Source organism: Pangasianodon hypophthalmus, chromosome 22, assembly GCF_027358585.1.
Source record: "Pangasianodon hypophthalmus isolate fPanHyp1 chromosome 22, fPanHyp1.pri, whole genome shotgun sequence".
NCBI lineage: Eukaryota > Metazoa > Chordata > Actinopteri > Siluriformes > Pangasiidae > Pangasianodon > Pangasianodon hypophthalmus.
The window spans coordinates 17223994-17251185 of record NC_069731.1 but is presented as its reverse complement, the minus strand read 5'-3'; the positions used below and the strand labels follow the sequence as shown (position 1 = coordinate 17251185).

At 37.3% G+C, this 27192-nt stretch overlaps 1 protein-coding gene across 3 annotated transcripts in view; it reads right to left on the bottom strand.

Moving 5' to 3' along the window:
* plcd1a (phospholipase C, delta 1a) overlaps positions 1–23754 on the bottom strand; it is a 32955-nt gene extending 9201 nt beyond the window's left edge. Inside the window, exons 1-8 of one of the 3 annotated variants that reach the window (XM_026937977.3) lie at positions 23407–23754; positions 17662–17820; positions 12415–12643; positions 12052–12181; positions 6404–6632; positions 6052–6253; positions 1102–1246; positions 142–294 (exon numbers count right to left, since the gene is read on the bottom strand). In XM_026937977.3, coding sequence (XP_026793778.3) covers positions 142–294; positions 1102–1246; positions 6052–6253; positions 6404–6632; positions 12052–12181; positions 12415–12643; positions 17662–17820; positions 23407–23437 — 1278 coding nt within the window. In that variant the 5' untranslated portion in view covers positions 23438–23754. Of the gene's footprint in view, positions 1–141; positions 295–1101; positions 1247–6051; positions 6254–6403; positions 6633–12051; positions 12182–12414; positions 12644–17661; positions 17821–21671; positions 21882–23279; positions 23301–23406 lie in introns of those variants that run through there. The other 2 variants (XM_034297855.2, XM_026937976.3) reach the window with 2 other exon arrangements.
* Positions 23755–27192: the final 3438 nt, after the last annotated feature.

Below are 27192 nucleotides of genomic sequence, written 5' to 3'. Positions count from 1 at the left end.
ATGACACGATAATGAAGAAAAACGAGTTACAGCTTCCATTTCATGTCATTTATCAGTGACCCATTTCTCAGAATAGCTGCACCTTTTAAATAAACAGTGTTTTAGTAACATCAGTGAGAGAGTGTAATTAATATGGCTGACCTCAGGCGACGGCAAGGAGACGGGAATCTCTTTCCCCAGTGGGCGTGTGAGAAGAGCACTGCCCAGGATGGAGGTCATGTGGTGAGCCATGAGTTTCTGTTGTTCCACTGAGCAGTGGTTCTCCAAAGACAGGATTACTGGATACTCAGACGTCTGCCAGGAGAAAAACATGAAAGACATGAAGCACGTATCAGCTGCTTAAGCACATCTGGAAAAACCTAATGGATGTCGCTGTGGATGAGTTTTTTCTATTCTATTACATTACAATTTTTTCTATTGTCTATTACATACTCTGACACCTCAACAAAATAAAAAACCATAAATATATTTCACCAAAATGATGCGGAAATGAATAAACGCTTTTATTTCTTTACATGTTTCTTTTTACTTACTTCTTATGTTTTTAATTATTTACACTTCTATTTACTTATTTTTACACTTTTATTTTACTTACTCTTTTATTTACTCTTTTATATTTGTGTTTACTTCCCTTTTTATTTACTTTTTTACATTTATATTTATTTCTGTTTTTACTTTTATTTACTTTATTGTGTTTTTATTTAATTTTTTTAACATTTATGTATGTTTGTTATTTTTTATTGTATTTGTTTTTATGTCTGTATTTATTTCCTTTTTTTTATTTGTATTTAATTTTTACATTTATATTTATTTATGATTTTTATTTAACTGAAAATATTAAGACACATAGATACATAACAGCTAAAGCTTAGTTTGCGTTATTCAACTTTTCCAATCTTAAAAATGGAAAATTATATTTATATGTCATAATATAATACTGATGTTACTGCATGAATGACCGCATGGTGCCCCAGTGATCGCTGTGCTTGTCTTGCTGTTGGGATCAGGTGTACAGGCCAATCCGACTGCACACTGACGCTGAGGATCAGAATGCTTTACATGGACAGCTGGTAGATGAACAGCGTACATGTCTTCACTTACTTTAAAAGCGTACTCCTTGATAGCCTTGATGACGTCCTTGAAGAGCACCTTGGACGTGAGCGTGTGGCCGTGGTAGATGATCGGCTCTCCGTTGGGCCCGTCCCAGCAGTCCAGCTCCACGCAGCGGCAGCTCTTCAACAGCGCTCTGAAAGCGTCCACATAACAACAGCGTCACAACTATCACGTCTAATACAACGAGGTTCTCAAGTACATTTTCAGCTTTTCTTCGCTACAAACACTCCTGATTCAACTCATGGAGGACGTGGTAATGAGCATACGAGCTGAATCTGATGTGAGGAGGGAAAAACTGTAACTGTCCCCAACAGTCACAGTGGGTCTCCAGGACTGACGAGATGCCCAGTAACACAAATTGGGTTTTCATTCAAAACAACTTTCCAAAAAGTCGGCAAAAGGAAATGCAAATGAATATGTGTTTCTATCAACTATGCTCATGCAAAAATCCTGAAGATGACTTAAGAGCCATTATACAGAAAAGACTACAACACCCAAAGAGTTGCTTTAGTTTGTGTACGGAAAGAAAAGAACAAAACAGCGACGTAATAAATGTTATTTGACATTCATTAATCTATTTCATTCATTTATTCATTTTCAGTAAACACTTTATTCCGGTCTGGATTGTGGTTATGTTCGTTGTTGCTTTCATTAAATTGAGAAAAACTAGTAGAGAAACTTTTCTGGAATATTTTGGTGTATTTTGTTAAAATTCTGGGTTTTCCTTTTAGATTTTTTGATTCGTATTTTTGAAGAAAAAAAAAACTGAAGGGAAAACTGTTACTCATAGCATTAGAATGTATGAGACACTGCTGTGGGGTTGAATTCTAGCCCTCAACTCATAAAGATTCCACAAGAATTCTAACAAACATGCAAGTGAAGTGGAGTTTCATAGGAATAAAGAGGTACAACCTCTAAACACGTCCTTCTAGCTGGCTTGCGTGCGAATGATTTTGCAATGAGATGCTTTTATAATTTAATTGTTTTTGGTTGTTATGCATGAGATTATGTGTGAGTGCCTGTGTGAGTGACCTCCACACAACCCCGTCATATGCAATAGATAGTCATATTTCAAAACCTATCTTGGTTTTAACACAGTAACTCATTCGACATGTCTTAACACCCCAGCATATTATTCAGCTATTCATCTTTAAGCATATTATATCAGTGTTATTGAGTTCTCGAATCTGACTGGTCAGAAGGTGCTGTTATTGATTTCTATAGAAGTAGCTCTCGTAGTGGTTCCACCTGTAATTCAAATCACACGTTTTTATTAACACACTCGTTGTAATGTTATCTATTGTAACTACTCAATCACATGGATTTGTCTGGTGGATGCTCTACATAAACAGACTTTTATGATTTTTTAAAATATTTTTAAAAATATTTATGGAAGGAGTCTCCAGTGTTAGAGCTTTGAAAGAGTCAGTAAGTTTTCTGACACAGAAAAGTCTTCACACTTTACAGTTTCTCAGTAACATGACAAAATCGTATTAACTTCAAAAGAAAGAAAAGAAGAAGCTGGTGATGGAGATATAAAGATAAAAAGATTTGTTTTGCAGATGTTCCACAACACTGAATGTGCCTATAAATGGATAAAAAGCACAATATGATGTTCTTTAATTAATTTTAAAAAATGTAATCATTTAAAATGTGTATTAATCATAGTATATGCACCTTGCCACGTCACCGTGTCAAACGTACGTTCACGTCAACAACTGCACAGAGTTTTATCAGTAATCTCCCAGATTTATCAACCATGATTGAATCACCGTCTGATCCCGAAGAACTTGACCAGGCAACTGAATGTTTAGAATCAACGTTCTGCAACTCACTAGATAAGGTAGCTCCACTTAAAAGAAAAATAATTAGGGAGAAAAAGCTAGCACCCTGGTATAGCGATCACACACGAACTTTAAAACAGACCACTCGAAAACTAGAACGTAAATGGCGTCAAATTTTTTCAACGGTAAAATTGAAAATATCAGGCTAGAAATTCAGACTATTAATTTAAAACCGGACAGTTCTATAACTAACCCTGTAGATGATAATATGATAATATTAGATAAACAACTACAACGCTTTAGTCCCCTTGAAGAGACTGAACTAATTTCACTAATTTCATCATCAAAATCATCAACCTGTATGCTAGATCCTTTACCTACTTGTTTCCTCAAACAGATAATTCCTGAAACAATCAAACCTCTTCTAAAGATAATCAATTCTTCCCTTAGCATTGGCTATGTACCTAAATCTTTTAAATTAGCAGTTATCAAGCCCCTGATTAAAAAACCTGACCTCAATCCCTGTCAACTGTCCAACTACAGGCCAATATCAAACCTCCCCTTTATTTCCAAGGTCCTTGAAAAGGTTGTAGCACAGCAGCTATGCTCATACTTACATAGGAATAACATTCATGAAATGTATCAGTCAGGATTTAGGCCTCATCATAGCACAGAGACAGCACTGGTAAAAGTTGTAAATGACTTACTACTGGCCTCTGATCAGGGTTGTGTCTCCTTGCTGGTGCTGCTTGACCTTAGTGCAGCTTTTGATACCATTGATCATGCTATTCTCCTCAATAGACTAGAAAATGTAGTAGGCATTAAGGGAACAGCCCTTTCCTGGCTCAGGTCTTATTTGACTGATCGTTATCAGTTTGTAAACGTAAATGGTGACTTCTCTTCTCATGCTAAGGTAAAGTTTGGTGTTCCGCAAGGCTCTGTTTTAGGCCCACTGCTCTTTTCTTTATATATGCTACCTCTGGGCAAAATTATTCGTAAGCATGGTATTAGCTTCCACTGTTACGCTGATGACACACAGTTGTATGTTTCAGCAAAGCCAGATGACAGACACCAGCTTAATAAAGTTGAGGAATGTGTAAAAGACATTAGAAACTGGATGCTTATTAACTTTCTCTTACTTAATTCTGACAAGACAGAAGTACTTGTACTAGGACCACATGCAGCTAGAAGTAAGCTTTCTGATTACATAATAACTCTGGATGACCTTTCTGTTTCATCATGTGCAGCAGTAAAAGACCTTGGTGTGATTATCGACTCTAGTCTTTCTTTTGAAGCTCATGTAGATAATATAACTAGGATTGCTTTCTTTCATCTCAGAAATATTGCTAAAATAAGAAATATATTGTCACTACACGATGCAGAAAAATTAGTTCATGCTTTTGTTACCTCTAGGTTGGATTATTGTAATGCCTTACTGTCTGGATGTTCCAGTAGATGCATAAACAAGCTCCAGTTAGTCCAGAATGCAGCAGCGAGAGTCCTTACTAGAACCAGAAGATATGACCACATCACCCCTATCTTATCCACACTGCATTGGCTCCCAATCAAATTTCGTATTGATTATAAAATACTACTATTGACCTATAAAGCACTAAATGGTCTCGCGCCACAGTACCTGAGCGAACTTTTGGTCTTTTATGATCCGTCACGCCTACTCAGATCAAAAGATGCAGGCTATTTGTTGGTACCTCGAATAATGCGGGCTACAGCTGGGGGTAGAGCTTTCTCATACAAAGCCCCACAGTTATGGAACAGCCTTCCACTTAGTGTTCGGGGCTCAGACACAGTCTCAGTGTTTAAGTCTAGGCTGAAAACATATTTGTTTAGTCAAGCCTTTTGTGAATAGTTTTCTTAGGTACAGGGGCAGGTCTGGAGGGTTTCACAGGCATAGAGTGTTGTGGTGAAATGGGATGTTTGGATGCTGTCGCCCCCCCACTCTCACACGTTCACTCAGGTTTGTCGACGGTGGAGTGGCTGGCTGCCTTATGTCCCAGGGTGCCCTCATGTCTGTGTTAGCTTCTGGCTCTCCCTTTCAGTTATGCTGTCATAGCTAGTCTTGCCGGAGTCCCTGCTTGCACTCTGCATGCAAAGTACATCGTGCTTAACCATTAGAGGACAAAAGCTCACCTAACAATCTCTTCCTTTCTCTCCATCTCTCTCTCTTCCTCACTCTCTGTCGAGCTACACATGCTACTTCTGAGATGCCAGTGATGCCAGTGATCCTGACCCCTTCTGCTCCTCCTCGCTGACTGACCCATCCTGATGCCCTACTTCTGGTTGGAGTTCTCATCGGTTGAGTTCGCTCGCTGCTGCTGGGGGTGGCCCCATATGGACTGCCTGAAGAACTGTTTGGATTGCTGGGGATGGTGCCACCTGGGGGCTGTGGAGATGGCTTGGGGATCACATATGGGGAGCTGTACTGTAATGGCTTGGGACTGCGATTGCTGTAGTGGCTTTGGGGCTGCAGTTGCCACGAGCAGCTTCGTACTCAGGACTCCATCAGTGGACAGTGGATAGATTTTAACCAGCCGGACCTCTTGCAAATACTGTGATGAATTTATTGGTTGCACAATTGCACTATTTGTCCATATAGTACACAATAGAAGGGATTTATTTATAATTGCACTATCCGTTGCACCCAGATGAGGATGGGTTCCCTTTTGAGCCTGGTTCCTCTCAAGGTTTCTTCCTCATATCATCTCGGGGAGTTTTTCCTTGCCACCGTCGCCACTGGCTTGCTCATTAGGGATAAATTCACAGTGATAAATTTAAATATTTACAATATATTTTTGTGAATCCATTTATTTCTGTAAAGCTGCTTTGTGACAATGTCCATTGTTAAAAGCGCTATACAAATAAAATTGAATTGAATTGAATTGGGAATTTAGGTGCATGCTGACCACATAACACCACCCTGTTGTTGATTATGTTCCTATAACAGCACACCCCAAGTGTTTTATTCCTTATTCTATAACTATATTAAAACTAATAGGAAATGTGTATAGCTACGAAAGTCTGGAGCCACTCACATGTCCACGATGGGTTAAGGAATAAATAAAGAAAAGTATAAATACTTTAATATTTGATAGATGGAGCTTTTATTTGTGCTTAGGAAGTGAAAACATGACTTTACCTGATGTAGGCCTCGGTACTGCTCGGCCCTTTGAGCTGGTCTTGCATCAGATAGGTGTTATGGGAGGAGGAGATGAAGTAATCATTGAGTGGTTGCCTCATGTCCTGGTACACATTAATGTGGGCGGGGTTGAGGATCAACCCTTCCAAATTGGTCAAGTATGTCAGGAAGCCATCTTTGGTCATTTGCTTATTCTGCTTAGCTGGATTCGTGCAAAAAGAAAACAGATAATACAAGAATCATGTAACGTGTAAGTGCTTCTATGTATCTGAAAGCAGTCAAATATGAATATAGTGCAAAACGAGAATGAAAGCTCAGACTAACATCCCGGCGGTCGTGATGGAGCTGTTACCTGTAACATCAGGCTCGTATTTGTCTATAAGCTTCAGTGCGTTCTCCAGAGACACTGTCTCCCTCTGTTCCTGCTTTAAGAAGTTTAGTAGATCGCCTGCGCTCATCTGACCACCGGTTTTAGCGTACTTCCCGTAGATGACGTCGATTTCCTCACGCTTCGTTAGCAGGTCATAGAATTGCTTAATCTCTTCTCCCTCCAGAGTTCCTGACCTTGATGTGTCACATTTCTATTAACAAAATTGAAATATTACAATATGACAAGAATTTGACAGAAACAGGTTCTTTTGAAAGGGCAGGTATGTTTGTGTATTAGTACTGCGATTTATGTTAATGTAGCATGTTAAAAGATGTTAAAATACGTTTAGATTTAAATATCTGTGATGTGTATGTGTCGATCGTTGCTGTATTTGTATTATTCCCGTGGTAAGTGTTTTGCACTGACGTCACAGGGTGCCATAGTTATTGCTAGCGCAGTTACAATGGCATTTAATAGAAGAAAAAACTTCAACTATCTCAAACATAAGGGATAGCACTCAGGTTCGGCTGTTAGCTCCTAAACACAACAGAGCAAGAGCGTCTTTTCTCACTCACTACTGAGAAATCCTAGAAATAGTGGTGACGTTGGAGCAAACGCTGGTCTCAGAGTGCAATGCAGCTATAATGACACACTTGCACTGAGATATGACGTAGTTAGCGATCTAGGACATGAAGAGTTGATGTTGATGGTGGTAAAGTTGAAGCTATGGAAGCTGATGTGTTGGAGCAGGGTCTACAGATGAGGAGGTGAGACAGCTGAACAGACTAAAGGACTAAAGCACTGCTGCATCACTCTGTTTATGTAAAGATGAAGGCAGTTGAACAGCATTATGGGTAATGTAAAGTAGGCCAACATGGGTGTGTGGTAACGGTTGGTATCACATCACGCTGTCGCTGACTATTAGCCAGCCCTTCCTGAGTTATTCCTTATATATATATATATATATATATATATATATATATATATATATATATATATGTCATACTGGAATGTACATAAATTTAATGATATAAGTGTGAGCATACTGTATTACAGGGTGTCCCAAAAATTCTCCATGCATAAGGGAAACTGACACTTTTTAGCAAAATGTCTTCTGAAATTTTTCATACTTCGTATATATTATATATATTTTTTTCAGAATACTTTTGACAATAGAAGAATGTATTGAAATCATTCTCATGGCTTGGATTAGGATGCTGTCGCAAGGTTGCGATGGACATTAACAAGAAACATGGCGAGCACATCACACACGACACTGTTGCCAAACTTATTAACTTATAACTTATTAATTCAAAAAGACTGGAAGTTTTGTGGATCAGCCAAGAAGCTGACGTCCATGAACATCTACTGACGAAGTCACAAACGACGTGGTGCTGGGAAACATTTACAATTTACAATTATAACAGTACCATATATAATGCTGTATATACAATTCTAACAGTACCATATATACCGCTGTATATACAATTATAACTGTACAATATATACCGCTGTATATACAATTATAACAATACCATATATAATGTTGTATATACAATTCTAACAGTACCATATATACCGCTGTATATACAATTATAACTGTACAATATATACCGCTGTATATACAATTATAACTGTACCATATATACCGCTGTATATACAATTATAACTGTACCATATATACCGCTGTATATACAATTATAACAGTACCATATATAATGTTGTATATACAATTCTAACAGTACCATATATACCGCTGTATATACAATTCTAACAGTACCATATATACCGCTGTATATACAATTATAACTGTACCATATATACCGCTGTATATACAATTATAACTGTACAATATATACCGCTGTATATACAATTATAACAATACCATATATACCGCTGTATATACAATTATAACAATACCATATATACCGCTGTATATACAATTATAACAGTACCATATATACCGCTGTATATACAATTATAACTGTACAATATATACCGCTGTATATACAATTATAACTGTACCATATATACCGCTGTATATACAATTATAACAGTACCATATATACCGCTGTATATACAATTATAACAGTACCATATATACCGCTGTATATACAATTATAACTGTACAATATATACCGCTGTATATACAATTATAACTGTACCATATATACCGCTGTATATACAATTATAACAGTACCATATATACCGCTGTATATACAATTATAACTGTACAATATATACCGCTGTATATACAATTATAACAGTACCATATATACCGCTGTATATACAATTATAACAGTACCATATATACCGCTGTATATACAATTATAACAATACCATATATACCGCTGTATATACAATTCTAACAGTACCATATATAATGCTGTATATACAATTCTAACAGTACCATATATACCGCTGTATATACAATTCTAACAGTACCATATATACCACTGTATATACAATTATAACAGTACCATATATACCACTGTATATACAATTCTAACAGTACCATATATACCGCTGTATATACAATTCTAACAGTACCATATATAATGCTGTATATACAGTTATAACAGTACCATATATACTGCTGTATATACAATTATAACAGTACCATATATACCACTGTATATACAATTATAACAGTACCATATATACCGCTGTATATACAATTATAACTGCACCATATATACCGCTGTATATACAATTATAACAGTACCATATATACCGCTGTATATACAATTATAACAGTACCATATATACCGCTGTATATACAATTATAACTGCACCATATATACCGCTGTATATACAATTATAACTGTACAATATATACCGCTGTATATACAATTATAACAGTACCATATATACCGCTGTATATACAATTATAACTGCACCATATATACCGCTGTATATACAATTATAACTGTACCATATATACCGCTGTATATACAATTACAACAGTACCATATATACCACTGTATATACAATTATAACAGTACCATATATACCACTGTATATACAATTCTAACAGTACCATATATACCGCTGTATATACAATTCTAACAGTACCATATATACCGATGTATATACAATTATAACTGTACCATATATACCGCTGTATATACAATTATAACTGTACCATATATACCGCTGTATATACAATTCTAACAGTACCATATATACCGCTGTATATACAATTATAACAGTACCATATATACCGCTGTATATACAATTATAACTGTACCATATATACCGCTGTATATACAATTCTAACAGTACCATATATACCGCTGTATATACAATTATAACAGTACCATATATACCGCTGTATATACAATTCTAACAGTACCATATATACCGCTGTATATACAATTATAACTGTACCATATATACCGCTGTATATACAATTATAACAGTACCATATATAACGCTGTATATACAATTATAACTGTACCATATATACCGCTGTATATACAATTATAACTGTACCATATATACCGCTGTATATACAATTCTAACAGTACCATATATAATGTTGTATATACAATTATAACAGTACCATATATACCGCTGTATATACAATTCTAACAATACCATATATACCGCTGTATATACAATTCTAACAGTACCATATATACCGCTGTATATACAATTCTAACAGTACCATATATACCGCTGTATATACAATTCTAACAGTACCATATATACCGCTGTATATACAATTATAACAGTACCATATATACCGCTGTATATACAATTATAACTGTACCATATATACCGCTGTATATACAATTATAACAGTACTATATATACCGCTGTATATACAATTCTAACAGTACCATATATACCGCTGTATATACAATTATAACAGTACCATATATACCGCTGTATATACAATTATAACTGTACCATATATACCGCTGTATATACAATTATAACTGTACCATATATACCGCTGTATATACAATTATAACAATACCATATATACCGCTGTATATACAATTATATATATATAACTGTAACAATACCAAGCACTACAAATGTACAAATTTCTGATACTAATGTTTTCATGTTAGACTGACATACAGAGGGCATGCAGAAGAATGTGTCGAAAATACAGAAAAAATTTGATTTAGGCAGGGACAATTTTTCTAATCTAAGTCTCCAGCATTGCTTTGCACTGAAAGAGTCCTTCAGAGTTTCAGTCACACAGACCGAGCCCAAACTGGGGCCACACCTCAGCTGACTCACTCAGAAGTTGTTTTGTTGTGTTCTTTGTTTAATGAGATTGAGCACTTTATAGAGGGCACTCCAGTTCTTCCTTTTCTCTAATTACACACTGAGTACGGTCTGTGTCCTTGACCAGTAACGTTGTTTGCATCAACAAAGATTTAAGCCAAAGTGTGCTTAACCTGAAAACCAGTTTACAGGAGTGGCAAGTTCAGTCATGTTTATGACTGGTTTAGTGCGGCGATCTTAAATTACACACAGACTTTTTCCACTCTGAGTCACAGAAACCAGTTATGTGAAAGTCTTGTGTACATGACAACTGACTTCCATGACAAGCACCTGATCTTGCGAGAAAATTGTACAGCTGGGACGTCACTGGGTTCCATTCATTTAATATGAAAAAAATATTTTAAAAAAGTGAAGACCATAAACTCCGCCCCTAATCCTTATTTGAACCTTTTTGGTACTCAGTAATGTGAACTGTAGAGGTGTTACGGTCTGAAAGTTTCACTGTACAACAACGTAGCCTAAAAATATCACGGTTTCACAGTATTAATCCACCATTAAAAAAAAACACAAAGAGTAATTTAGAACAAATTTTGAGAATGACTTTCCTATAATATCTCTTACAACGTCAGTATTTATACGTTGTTGCTGTTCCACATACGTTGTTGTGATAAGCTGAAAGAGAGAGTGGTTACGAGAATAAAACAAAACATGCTTAGCCAAAAACAGATTGCTGTCTCACTGATTTATGATCAGCAATGCCGTGTTCATCTGTGTGTTTCATAGCCATTGTGTGTAATAAATTTAGGAACATGCTAGGAGCGGCAGCAGAGGTTGCGTATTTATAACTGTAGCAGGTTACACAGACAAAGGCTTTTTCAGTGCAGTTGCATCTCCTGCACTGAGAAATGGAGGTAGTGTGATTTAGGGCAGGTCCAGAGAGATGGGGTTGAGAAATTTTTCAGGAGTCACAGTCGGACACAAAAGGGACGAGATCCACTGACCAAATCTGACCAAATTTTTTTCAGTGGTGAAGTAACACGGGATCATACACCGTGACTCACTCTGAAAATATGACAACACTAGAGAACTTATTTTACAGCTCGAATCTTTCTCCCTAACACCACTGTGTACTGAACATTTGTTTTTATGCATCTTATGCATCTATTTAATGAATAAATATAGCAATCAACCGACTCCCATTTTGAAATGGAAGGATAACCTACAAACCCCATTTAACTCTGGCTAAACATGAGAACCTCACTGAAGACCAATGACACTAAATAAAGACATCGACACACAGCTTTTACCTACAGTAGTCCGTCATGCATATAAAAAAATATTATTTAGACAGCTAACAGAACTGTTGATATCAAACAGTTTCATACCTCAAACAACATGGCGGCGTACATGTCATCCACCTCGATGTTGATCTGGCGCAGGAAGTGCTTCACCTCTTTCAGGGTCATCATGTTGTCGCCGTTTTTGTCGGCCTTCCGCATGCAGCTGATAATCCAGCTTTGACTCTGATGTAAGGCCAATTTTACACAGTCGTTCAAATTAAAAGTAAGATGCTACATGACATTTCATGGATTTGATAAGATAGTTATTGTGATCAACTGCTTTTTGCTCAAATTTTTTTGCAAACCTTTAAGTTTTTTTTTTTAACAGTAATAACCCTACACCTTTTCAGGGCTCTGATTTTCAGGTTTTCTGCATTACAGAGCCAAACTATCTCTCTTAAAGGATACTGTTCACTTTTCTGCTGTGAATTGAGGTTGCGCATGTTGGTGATGACCTTCTCCAGCCCTGTCACCCACTTCTTGGCTTCCTCTCTGGTGCCTGCCATCAGGTCGAGATTCTTGCGTTTGCCTTTGAAGATGATGGAGAAACAGTGATCCTCCAGCGTGTCGTCTGTGTACTTCTGTAGCCCTTCGGTCTGACGGCCACAACGGACCGACTCAATGTCATCGATGGAGACTGTGGAGAAGCCGGTGGAGCTATAGTTAGATTGAGTGTGACTGTTTTTTTAATTGCTAGAATGATAGACAAAAATAAGGATAATAAAATGGAAACGGGATTACACTACTAGAAATAGCAGAAAATAATTTTTAAAAAAAATTGAACAAGAATAAAAAGATTAAATGGGTTTGAGTGTTTGGGGATTGTAAAGTCAAATTTGAGCAAAAGAAAAAAAAATCAAGACTGAGTTTCCCTGAAAGCAAAGTTGAGAAGCTGAGGTCGTCTTAACAAGGAGAGAGAGTGTTCAATGTGATGCTCGCTCAACCATTTCATGATGATCTTTGGACTGCGATGCTTCAGGAAAAATTGACCCAGTTTCTTAAAATCACCAAAAATCTATATGTTTCTTTTTATGATAAAATTTTCTGAAGGCCATGTAACACCATTTTAAGATAAAAAACGTGCATCAGGATGTAAATCAGGGGATGTTTCCAATTTGCATTTTCATAGAATCTGCAGTTTTGTGATGTGTTGGTATGTCTGTGCTACCACCTAGCATTGAGTGACTTTAGGACTGGAGCCTCACTCATGCAACTGAATCATACCATCACTTCAGGGTTTACAGTCTGTACACAATATGTTTATCTACAGAAAACTGGAACAGTACTATGAACCACTGCAACTCCTATAATATAAGAGTTCATAGATGACATGGTATTGGCTCAGACGCCTGTGTTTGTGTTCTAAGCCATGTTTTGTGCCAAGTTGTGAAATCTTGATTACACGACATAGTTGTGTTGTTTGTTAGATTATTTGAAAAACTTTATAGAGGGTGATAAATCAAGGACTGAGATTATTTTCTGTTGATAATCCTTGTTGCCACTGGCTCAGTCCTGTGCCTCAGATGGCCTTTGCTCTTACAGTAAGATAACAAAGGACGAAAAGCAGAACTACTCCTTACTCCCTTTTGCTCTCAAATGCCTCGTCTGATTTGCTGCAGCTTAACATATAGAAAGCGTGCATGATGTAATCCATAAGTATTGGTAATCTCAATCCTCACCCAAACAATGTCTCAATGCTGGGCTACCACTGCAGACATGAGAGTGAAGAACTGGGCGTAGACTTTACAATACATCCCCATATAATGATGGTTAATAATTGTCACACGTGAAAGGTTAAACATTTCATTTAAACCACAGCTCTGTGAAATTCTTGCAGCAGAAGGCGTGGATTTATTTTCTTGACAGCATCTCTGATAGGGTGTGACATAAATGACAGGTTTATACGTATTAATGCACTTGTTCTAATACATTTCTATAGTAAAACCTCATTCACCGGGACTTGTATAGCGCACCCTCTGCATAATCCACTTTGTACCACGCCGCTGTGGATTATTCTCCACAGCCTGTCGTGCGTTATTCCTTACATATTATCCAGATTATGGTCCTGTTATGATGTGTCGTAGTTTCTATAGTCAGAATAGTATCAGGGATGACACTGTTATGAATAATATGATGGTTTTCTGAGCATTCTGAGTTTTTCCATAACATTTACTACAAAACTATTGCAATGTTTTTACATGTAGGAACGTATACACAACCTTACTGCAGCGTTCATTCTTGTAGGAACGTTAGAACTAATGTTTCTAAAACATTGTCAATTAGACCAAAACTAACATGATGGAAACATTACTTGTAGGAGCATGAACATAACATTACTGCAACGTTTTTACTTGTAGGAATGTTAACACTAAAGTTTCTATAACGTTGTCAAAGGAAAACTAACACTATGGAAACATTACTGCAAGATTTCAACATTACTGCAACCTTTCGACTTGTAGGAACGTTAACACTAATGGTCCTGTAATGCTCCTTTTTGTCGCAGAATGTTATACAAGCAACATTTGGATAACATTGTGAAGCAGAACATTACTACAGCAGATGACTTCAGATAATTACCGCCTAACCTCCTTAGAACCCTTCGAATCTTTTGAGTTTTTTTTTTTTTTTTATAATGTTGAAATGAAAGGAATCAGTGGCTTAGCCAGAGTAAATCTGTGGCTACTGAGACGCCTGGAGAAAATATATATAATACAAGAAGAAATAATGTGGAGCAAATCCAGTCACAAGACAAGAGGTGAGGAATGCAAACTATTTATCCTGTCACGCCTGGATTTCCCACATTCCTATCAAACATTTTGCATGAACAGACACATTTTGCTGGGAATGGGTCTATCACTGGTAACAATATGTCAATACACTCCAACAGCAAGGAATAGTACCGTTTAGGATCCTTTTTTTCTAAATACATTCCACATTTTCTTATGTACATTCCATTATGACATTTCCAGCACAGCCTGAAGTGTGTTATTCATCTTATACCACAGCAATTTGCTAATGGTTACAGTTATTTATTTATTAAAGAATGACAAGTTATACTTTTTATCCATTTATGGTTATGTTTATCTCACTCACTTATCTAAACTTCACCATATCAACAATATCTCACTTTTTTAATACCTGATTATGTGTGGTTTTTGCTATTCTATCTTTCTTCCTCCTCTGCGGACTGACAGACAAATTACTCGAGCACAATATCACAGTCGCGTGCTCTGTAACCAAATCCCGTGCAGGTATTTTTCCCACTCAAACTGATTCTTTTTACAAACAACCTTCCAATTTGCAGACTTTCATACCCAAACACGAAACCTGTGAGTGAATTAAACTTGTGCGAGAGATCAGATTTCACTACAGCACTGCCTCTGTTACGCAACACGACAGGTTTCTATGATACTCCGATTCCTGTTATGACGAGTAAAGTCAGTGCTTCAAACCCCAGTCTGAGGGTGTGTTTACTTCAGTCCTTTATATACGTCTGAGGTTTGGGGTTAACCCATGTGATCTGATCTGGGGCTTTGGCAATGAGATATAAAGAAGACTTTTGAACACACATCTCAGATATGTGTGGGACGGAGGATGGGCTTAATTAAAAAAAAATGAAATGTCCTGAAACACGACAACAATCCAGAACGTACATTTTAATTGATAAGATTTTTGATAAGAAGTTTGGTCATGACTGACTCCTGAGTTGAAGAAGATAATGGACAGCATCTGCCAGTGACAACACATGCAACAGAACACATGCAGCAGAACAGAAGTATATGTTATCATTATATTTCGTTATCATTTCTACAGTAACAGCTGATTCGTGGGTACTTGTATAACAGACGATCTACATAAATCTGATCATAAATGGATTAAAAAAGGTGCTGCTATTTAACAAAGAAAAACACATCATGGTTGATGTGGTGAAGCTTTCTGTAAGGAGACGTTATTTAACATTAATGGAAGGAGTCTCCAGTGTCAGTGCTTTGTAACAGTAAGCTTTCCTCCACATAAGAGACTACTGTTTATTAATTTTACCAAAAACTGTTTATAACATTATAGCTTTTATAGTTTATTGCTATAACTAGGTGGTTACAGGAACATTTAAGTCCAATGTGTCATTCTTTCTTTAATTAAAAAAAATTTAATTGTTGGCAAATTGCTGTGGTATAAGAAGAATATAACACATCAGGGCATGCTGTAAATGGAAAACAATCAACTTTGAAGTGGTAACAGTAACTTGGCCTCATCAACCTATTGTCATTGATTATTTTCCTACAAACCCCAAGTGTTTAATCCCTTAGTTAAGCTACACTATTTTACCATTTGTATTTCTTGTGATAATGATGTAATATCTGTGAAACCTAAAACACTAAATGTCTGGTTGGTATAGATAACTTCTTTTGTTTTTGCTTTATCCTAAGAGTATACATATAACTTTTGCACCCAGCTGTATTTACTCTGTGTAAGTGCCCTACTGCCTTTGACTCTCTTCCAGTCTGGCACCATCAGTGGCTCTGGAAGACAATAAAACATTCACTTCCTGTATTATGGAAATGCCTGAAAAAGCCGAAGGTGTTTGTTTTTCTGAATCCAAGACCCAATTTCTTTTCCTGTGGTCATCACATCCAAGGCTTCAAACTTTATAGCTCTTTTGCTGTTTGAATCTTTTTATTTTTTGAAAAAGATGTGTAATGCTCTCAGGATTTTCAACTCTCCCTATCAGAATAGGGACACTTGTTTCCTATGTAGATATCAATAACATACACACACATCTGGAGCCAGCTGTGGGTTGGAAAGCAGCAGATAAACCAGGCTTGATCTGGGGCCTTTGACCAGAAAGAGCTGGAAAGGAAGTTCTTCTGTGGACAAGGCGCCAGCTATTGTGTGGGAAAAGATTTCCAAATGCCTGTAATATACCCTCCCTGTGCCTCTCCTCTTTCTCTGGAGATCATCGACACTGTTGTATTTTCTACTCTGGCTTTGAGGTTGGAAGTGTGCACCATATAACACACTGAAGAGTACAGAAGAATGAATGCTTCTTACCTAATCTTTTAATGATGTGAAAATATGATTGTTGTTTCCCAATAGTGGAGCATAAGTCCAAAGCTCTAGGTATGATTAGAGTTATCACTGATGGCTGGTCGGTTAAATGGGAGGCTAAAATCTAATATCTATCAACAGCGTGAGGGTGAAAAGCATTATATCATGAGGTCTCGGTAGCAAAACAAGAATGTTTATTAGTCTCACACACATTTAAAGACCAATGGAGAGCTACATGAATGCGTCATTGGATTCATGCTGGGTTTCCTCTGAATACCAAAAATTTTAACCCTTCCTTCCAAACTAAAAACCCCACTAAACTTACGGCTTTCTCATCTCTCCTTTTGTGTAATTTGTACTTTTCTTGAACAATGTGCATTTAGTCTATCTATTCTAATTTCTCCTACTGATGACTTTTTATTAATTCATTAATATGAGCTGCCCCCGTGCAGAATCGCACCTATGACATCATAAGACAGCAAGGTACTTTGGGAGGCGTGAAGTTCGGAAGCTATCAATGCCGTCTTGCTTGCTGCAACACTGCACCGCATTTGTATTTGATTCCATTTCCTGCTCAAATTAAACTCTGAATAAAGCGGTCACGCTTACAGGTGTGGTCTTTCTTGAAGCCCTTGTGCGTCTCTTTCCACATGGTTTGGCCATCATCCATCAGCCTGTAGAAGCGTTTCTTCTTCCATTTGTTGGATTTCACCTTGGTCAAGTCTCCTCCTTTTGTCAGGAACTGCAGGTTTGCATCACCCTCCAGGCCTGAGTTTATACACAAACACACACACACAGACACACACACATTAAACCAGCATTAAAATCTAATACAAATTATATCTCTATGTGTGTCATACACAGAGATTCTGTGCTACTAAAAGCACAGCCAGTAAACATTTTGACATCCTATAATTAGCATTTTTGTTCAAATAAGCAATGGCATCTTCTCACAAATGCTAAAATGAGAAAGCCTAATGGTACTGAGAAGTATTTTATTAGTAACAATCCTGATCTAATTAGAAAAGTTCAATATCTTGATCAATCCTTGCATGTGTAGCACAATATATTACTTGTCTTACAGTTGATACTAGCACTAGCATCTGTAGGCTTAACTGGTATGTTTGCCTTTAGAGCTTTTGGGATTTGAGAGGGACCATTTAAAAATCTTTAAATGCAAAGACTTAAGCCTTCGCTGGAACACTTTAATATTGTTTCTTAATTAATTATCATTGTCCGCTTTTTTTTTTTACTAGTTTTAAATCATGAAAATCAGCAGGTTTTTTATTGTCATGCAGGCAAAAGCATAACTTACTGGTATAATGCTAGTGGATTACTAACGTGAGTGGGTGTAATCTTTTTGTTTTTCTTGCTGAGTTGCTATTTTTGTAGCAAGGGTGTGACATTCAATATCTGCCAGTGCTGCAGAATTTTTCTATCCAGTTCGGGTCAAAATTGAGCTAATGTTACAATCATCAGGGCTCTCCATTTAGTGTAAAGTCTTGCTGCATTTCTTACAACCAGGTTTTGAGAATGCACGCTATTATGTCACCTGACACACGTACACCATATCATTCCCTCCTGTTGCATTCCTGACTTATGGGTGTGGCTGCATTCAGGATAAAATATGATAGCAATCATGTTGTTACAGCTGAGTAAAGGATTTGGATGTGGAACGCTGACATGGAGGCGTGTGTGTAGTAACACTGCAGGCTTGTGCCAGACCTCCAGCTCAGGGGTGTCGACAACCACAACATTGCAGGCATTTTAACACACTCCAGCCTCTGAGGCTGTTTATAAGCATCTGGAGAATGGAGTAAGAAGTGCTCTGAGAACCTCAGCGACTTCAGAACAACATTTCAGGACACTTTTGCTATGATGAAAATTAGTAGCCAAATGTAGAACACAAACACACAGCTTATGTGAGGAATATTATCATGTGTGATCAGAATGCTATCAAGGACATGCTGGGAATAAAAATCAAAAATGGGAACTAGGTTATTATACTAAAGTGGTAATCATATTATAATATTATAATCATAATTATTATAATCATATTATAATATTATAATCAGAAGTATTATAAAAGTAATAAGCAAGAAATACAGAAACAGATGTTATGAACTTTTCATAACAGGCACATGAAAATAGCATTTAAATAATATGCCACGGGCAATATGCACCTCCTTTTTATTCCTTTTATATCTTCTGTTCTGCACCTGTGAGTGTATTTTTTTTTAATTCCTGGCACTAAATTTGTTTGAAAGTTGGTTCTATTTTACTCCCCCTAACCTTGGGGGTGAGAATCACCTGGATAGCTTCTTCTGTGCATGTGTACGTGCATACTAAGACCTTCAGCAAAGTCACAAAGTAACTGCACGACGTAGTATTTGATATGAATATCGTTGTCATACAGCCATTTTCCTTTCTTTTCTTCTCACGTCATAGACGTCGGACCTCGCGTACACCTTAAGGAGCTCTCTGCGCACCAGCCTGTGACTGCGGTTGGAGCTGACAATAGACTCTTATCATCTGTTCTTCTGCCACGGTGAGTGTATTTTTTCTTACATTCTAGGGCCTTTGGGAGAAAGCTACAGAACCAATCAGATGCATCCAGGCTGCTATGTATAGTAACGCTCCTGTTGCTCCCCTCTTACAGCACAAGGAGGTTATTTAAACCTGGCGAGTTCTGAGCTGTCCTGTTTTCTGTTTTTCATAAGGTGTGGCATGTGAACAAGGAAGCTTTTATGCAAGTAGAGGCTGACCGGAGCGTTGCATCTACAGGATCTGACTCCTTCTGGTTCACTGATCTCAGAGATGCTCTCTTCTCTCTACAAGTTTTTCACTATTCTTTGCCTATGAAGAAAGGCTTCCATTAAAAGTTGCCCTGTCGACCTGTTACGTTTGAGGATTTCCAAAATTAAATCAGCTAGGTAATGTATTATGCACATTTCTATCACTTCTAGGAAAAGTATGTGAGAATACGAGTGTTTCAAAGCACTAGATGGTTGGGCTAAACACTTCCTGTTTGAAGCATATTACTGTTCATGACAGCCCTCAAAAGCCTGATGTTATCAGCCTCCCAAACATCAAGCCTCAGATTATACCAGTCTGCAAAAGTCCATAGAATTGTTATTCAATTGTTATTCATAGAATTGTTATTCAATTGTTATTAAGTGTTATTCAACTAATTTATTCGCATACCACACTGCATTCACAACACAGCCTGTAACAACTAATTCAGTGTAGACTGGAGAGATGTGAGCAATCATAAACATGCCATCAACATGTCATCATGTCATCTGAAAGGATTTAGGGTTTACGCCACATAGGCCCTAACAGCCTACAACACAGGGGCAGCGTTATATACATGGTCATGTTCTACACCATCATAATACTGTATATTAATGCTTTAATTTATTGACTTCATTACATTACATTACACGTCAACATACTGGGTGTCACAGCAATATGCGGATTAACAAAAATAGATAAAAAATATATAATGATGCATGCAAAATAACCTCAGAAACCCAGGAAGCAGTTACACCCTACTGGATCCCCTAAAGACACCATATCCGAAATAGTGCCCTAGTTCCCATTCACTAAAGACAGGGTGCATATTGGGTATTCTGTACATCATTTTCACCCGAGCCTGTTGTCTGGATATTCTTCAGCATGCTTTCAGACTTTACTACATATACAAAAACTTGCAAAATAGTGCACCTACTTAGTTAATCTAGTGTCATACCAACCGCTAGCTACTTAATACATGCAGCAAATTGTGTTTTAATGAGCTGTGATTGGAGGAGCTCGATTGATATGCAAATTAATTTCGACAAACCCGGAAGTTGAACAGCTACTTAATATATGGAGAGAATTGAGTCTTAATCAGCTGTGATTGGAGGAGCTCGATTGATATGCAAATTAATTTCGACAAACCCGGAAGTTGAACAGCTACTTAATATATGGAGAGAATTGAGTGTTAATGAGTTGTGATTGGAGGAGCTTGATTGATATGCAAATTAATTGCAGGAAAACCCGGAAGTTGAACAGCTACTTAATATATGGAGAGAATTGAGTCTTAATCAGCTGTGATTGGAGGAGCTCGATTGATATGCAAATTAATTTCGACAAACCCGGAAGTTGAACAGTTAGTTACTATATGGAGCGAATTAAGTCTTAATGAGTTGTGATTGGAGGAGCTCGATTGATATGCAAATTAATTGCAGGAAAACCCGGAAGTTGAGTAGTTACTTGCGACATTTCAAGGCAGTTTACGCCTCAAGGCGCTCTATTGTCATGGAAACAGGGAGCCCGTTCGAGCCAAACCCTTAACTAGGGATAATTCCGTAGTAATAAAAAATTGTAATAACAAAAACATAATAACATCCCCGTATAATCCAGTTAAAGTGTATTTAAACGTTAAACAAATTAGTTCATGTAACATTAATAGGTTATCGAGAAAAAATAACGTTAACTAAAAGTCATGACGTAAAAAGTGAAAAAAAGTCGGTTAAGTTGCAAAACAGTGTAAGTGAACACGATATGTAAGACTTTAAGTCCAAACCAAACCAAAGCAAATCACAACTATACCAGAAATGGATGCTTTTACCCACCTACATGATTCCCATTTTTCTTGCCACCTTCACGTGATTCCTGCGTATTATTCTCAAGACGCTTTTCTCCAGACATGCTCCAGTGTGTTTCCACAACTCTGTGTTCAGATTGCTCATAAATTCAGATGCCTTTTTAATGCAATCGAAGAAGACACTGGACACCCATGACGTTTATCCCTGTTACCAAGTGTGGGGCGTGTTCCAAATCTCTCTCTCACACACACACACACACACACACACACACAAATCACCCTACTGACTCACTAACACTGAACCCTGCCTTAGAGTGATTTGTTTACGAATGCAACCTTAGGCAGTTTTACTGTAGTGAATAAGTACAAGAACACTTAGAGTTTATTTTCTAACTCATTTTCCATTTGTCTGAAGTTCGCTTCACTTCACTGCTTGTGTTTTTAAAGTGTGTAACCTAGGCTTTTGCTAAATGTATGAAGTCGCCATCTGTCGGTCTAATGACCAAATTGCAATATCATCATTTCATCCCTTCCACCTCCTAACTATCTAAATATCAAACACTCCACTCTACAGATCTTATGGTCCATGGGTTATAAGCTTGTTTTAAGCTGGTCATCAACCCCAGCTGGTTCTATCTGGTCATGTTTGCACGGTTTACAGTACCAAATTCCCAAATCTATTGGTCCACAAGTTTAATGTCATGTGATGCTACAGAGCATTGCACTGTAATAAAGGTCTCTTAGTCTAATCTAGTTTAGTCCAGTGTGTAGGGAGCCACCCACTCTGATACAGCCTTATGAACCTGTTATTATATACAAGAGAATAATATACACATTTTGCAACACCAGGATCATTCATATTTGAGTTTAAATGCCTAATGAGCTATGATCCCGTTTTAATAATAATAATAATAATAATAATAATAATAATAATAATAATTGCACTATAAATGGGCCCCCAGGGGTCCCTACTAAATTTTATTGTCATCATGTTATTATAGAGTATTAATAATAATGAAGGTACTAGTAATAAAGGTACCAGTCCTTAGCTGCAATAACATAAGTGATAACATTAACTATCTTGTTTCTTGGATGTTCCACAACATTAAACGTAACTATAAAGGGATGAAAAGTATGATGTGTCGTTCCATAAAAAATAAATAAAAAAATAAAAAAATTATTGGCTATTAATGTGGTATGCGAGGAGGCAAACACTTTGTTTCCTCTCTTACTACATGATGGGATTACTGTTTCTAAAAGTTTTAGCACCCTTGACTTTTCAACCCCAGTGTCAAACATTAGTCACACGAAACCTCATTTTAGTGCATGGCAGTGATGCATTACTTTGAGTGTAATTAACAAAAAAAAAAAAAAAAAAAAAAAAAGACAAATAAATACATAAGATTCATACATAAATGCATGATACATTACCTATAGGTTTCTAGCACTAACAAGCATAGGTAAGCATGATAAAGGCAATCATACGAGATTAAGCCTACAGTAATAAAGTTGTCTACAGAGCTCATAAGCAACTATACAAGAGACCAAATAAATATAATATATTAACCAGGAGCAATGATAAATGACTACAAACTATCAAAAATATTAAATTAGACCTTCAAAATCAGCCACTCACTCTTGCACTTGGTAAAAACGTTTCAGCTGTAAACATTTAAATCTCATCCTTTCACTCTTCCCTCCACATAAGCAAGCTGTTCTCACACCTGAGCTCCTCTGAGACCTTTAACACTCCACATGCTTACCGTGTTTGCCGAGATTTCCATTAAGCTCCATTACTTTTTCCAGTGATTCCCTTTTCACACAGGCTGCTACCAGAAACTCAGGAGAATAAGCATGAAGCCTGGGCAAATAAGTCGAAATACAAGTCGGAATGGGTGTTAATCCACACCCAGAACTACACCAGTCTTTCAGGTCCTCATTTCCATTATTGTCCTCGAGAAAGAAAATAAAGAAGAAATTGTTCTCTGGGTGGAATAATGAGTTACGCTGTTATGGAGGCAGTTCAGTTCTGAAATGTTCCCATTAAAAACTATTAATTATCTCTGAAGAGTTCTGATCTGTGTGGCCATGACAGAACTTGTTCACTTTCTCTGCAGGAAGAGTGTAAAAAAAAGTTTGCTTCTCAGATACATGCAATGGCACAAAGGTAAAGTGCCTCATAAACATTAATATGTGACAAGGTGCACTAAATTACAATAGCAATACAAAAGCATGAGCCGAGATAAGCCAATAAGCACAAAGAATGTTAGTTTAACATCCATAATCTTAAATCCATGTCTTCACACACACACAGAAACACCATAGGAGTTAATTCAGCACTGTATTGATTCATAATGTGTGTATTTATATTTGTTCAATCCATATTTTGTGCTCAACTTATAAGAATTTATGTTGATGCCTTCAGTAAGAGAAACTTTCATAAGCATATCCAGTATCTTGCATAATAAGTCAAGTTTATATATAAAGCCTGAAATCATAGGCATGTGGGTTTTACAGGCTCAGGCCTGTAACATATATTATAATTCGTAGGGAGGACAGGACCTCCTTCAGGTGGGTTGTGCATAATGAGTGTTGAATTCAGTTACAATAGAGGTGGAATAAGATCCATGATGATGATTTGTCTGTATGAATATCTATAGTGTGTATGTTTTTCCTCTGCTTTTCACCTTGCAGGTTTGCTCTTTATAGGTAAAAATCTTCTACTATATGTCATGCAATATTTGGAGGTTTTAATGATGTGACCAGAAACCCAGGAACACAGCTTGGAAAAAGTCACAAAAAGCATGATAAGACTACACCCAGGTTTACAGACACGACAGGGTATAAATAGACAAACAAAAACTAATAAGTACTCAAGAACTAACACAAAACAGCTGGACACAATCAGGTAACAAGCAAATGATAATATAGGGGGTGGAGACAGGACCAAAACAGGAACATAAAAACATTAGCGCATGGCGCTTGACAGCTAGGAACAATTTAACAGTTCAACTACCTGCATGTTTCTGGGAGGAAACTGGAGAATCTAGAGAAACTCAGTTTGAAACTCCTTAGACAATAACCCAAGCCCAGGATTGAACCAGGGACCCTGGAGCTGTATGGCAACACCCTTAGCTACATTAAGTAGTGTACAGGCTGAACATGTGACACCACTTGAACTCAAATCACACCTCACTCACTGGGAAAAGGGGGTGTGTTGACATTTTATCAGGACTGACTTCCTTTCCTGACCTATTTCTCCCAAACCCAAGGTTCTAATCCACTGCACTCCTCATTTAATCCCAAGATCTTTCTAAGTGTTACTGACATGATCCCGGAGTTGACATAAAACCAGCTCATAACCTGAATATGGTATATTTCTATAGCTTACATTAATGATCAATTTTGAGTTTACTGAAAACAAATCAACAAATGAACTATGATAATAGCTATTATTATTATGTAAGAAATAAAACACTTGGGGGTATGCTGTTATAGGAAAATATGTGAAGCGGTGGTATTATTTTCCTATAATAGCACATCCCGAAGTGTTTTATGCCTCGTATACCAGAGCAATGCTGTGCTATAATACAAACTAGTCCTCTTTATTTTGTCAGATTGGATTCTGCCTCACCTTTATGACTTGCATGTGTTGGGAATGAAAACTACACCTGAAATAATGTCAGATGTCCACACCCTACCATTATAAACAGTGCCATCAACTACGCAATCATCTCTGGGTATGTTACTTTGCCCCTGAATGAGAATCTTTTTGGCATTAGGTATAAATTCATCAGAGAATATAGTATAATCAACCCGGTCATGGAGGCTTGACCCAAGTTAGGGCCCTTTGATCATTCCTTAAGAAAATGAAACTCTGAATTTCAGGGATGCACCCTGCAGCTCTGTGAAGAAAAAGCTAATTCTGTTTTTTTTTTTTTTTTTTTTAAACTAAGCACATGCAGTTCAACTAGGTTAATCAAATGAACCTGATTTTACAGTTTATTCCATTGATGCGTCTGACGTGAATACATGTTTGTTGTAATCACCATTTCTGGCACTACAAATGGATTTCGGATGATGGTACTACAATGGAGCTACATCTGTGTTCTTGTATAAACAGTACATACAGTCACCCAGGCAAAAAAAAAAAAAAAAGCAAGGTGTGGTTAGTTAGTGTAGGTTACACTCGATCTCTCTCAGATTATTTCAGCATGTGACCTCACATTCATATGGTGTGTTTGAGATATGGCACAAAACACGCCAACCTACATTCACATGAACGTTTAAAAATTTAGCAAAGTTTATTCAAAGAGACTCACAAAAGAGGCGGTTAAAGCAGTAGGCCTAACAGAGCCAGTGCTGCTGGATTGGTGTATATAAGTGAAACATACACCAATAAAAATAATAGAATCAAAATTGTATAGGCATGACAGACTCCTTTACAGTCAAGACTTTTTATAACCAGCCCACTGATGCAATTATTTAATCAACCAATCATGTGGCAGCAGCACAGTGCATCCAATCATGCAGATACAGCTCAAGAGCTTCAGTTAATGTTCACATCCTATATCAGGACATGCCTGGTTGATGAGAGAGGTCAGAGGTGAATGGCCAGACTGGTGCAACCTGAGAGAAAAACTACAGTAGCTCAAATAGTCACTCTTTACAACCGTGGTGAGCAGAAAAGCATCTCAACATGTTGAAACTTAAGGCAGATGGGCTACAGCAGCAGATGACCACATCAGGTTCCACTCCCATTAGCCAAGAATAGTCTACATTGGGCACAAGCTCAGCAAAACTGGAAATGTAATCTGGTCCTTTCGAATCTTCAGCTGTCCAGTTTCAATGATTCTGTGATTGGCTGATTGGTTAATTGCATGAGTGAGCAGGTATACGGGTGTTTCTGTGAGTACAAACAAAAGAACTAGTGGAAAATACCAGGTTATTTTCCGCATATCTAAATGTACAAAAGTAACTTAAATGGCCTACTTTCTGCTCTATCTCACTGTTCCTTTTTCAAACAGGTCACATTGCTGACTATTTAAAGTAACTCGCTCCTACACATACCTAGTCCAGTTTATCCAGTCAAACGTCTCATATGGGATTGGCCTTGCGTGCTGTTTTTTTTTTAACACAATAGACAGTGGTTATATATATATATATATTAAAAAAACAGTTGTGATAGACCTCGACTTATACTCTGTCACAGTTGTAATAACTTGTTGAAATGCTCTGTAACTGGATGCTCTCTTTTAGTACAATGGGTTTCTTATAGAGCCTGAGCTCCTACAGAGAGATCACATATTTCACGTTTTTCACTTGAGTATGTGAGTAATCTGTGATCACAAATCATAAACAGGGTGGCACGGTGAAGGTAGTGTTGGCATCTCACAGCTCCAGAGTCTCTGGTTTGAGCCAGAGCTGAGTTTCACATGTTCTCCATGTGTCCATGTGGAGCCCTTCAGTGGTGCACCATCCAGGGTGTATCCCTGCCTCACATCCAGCTTTTCTGGGATAGGATCAGGATCCACCTCTAGTGCTTACCA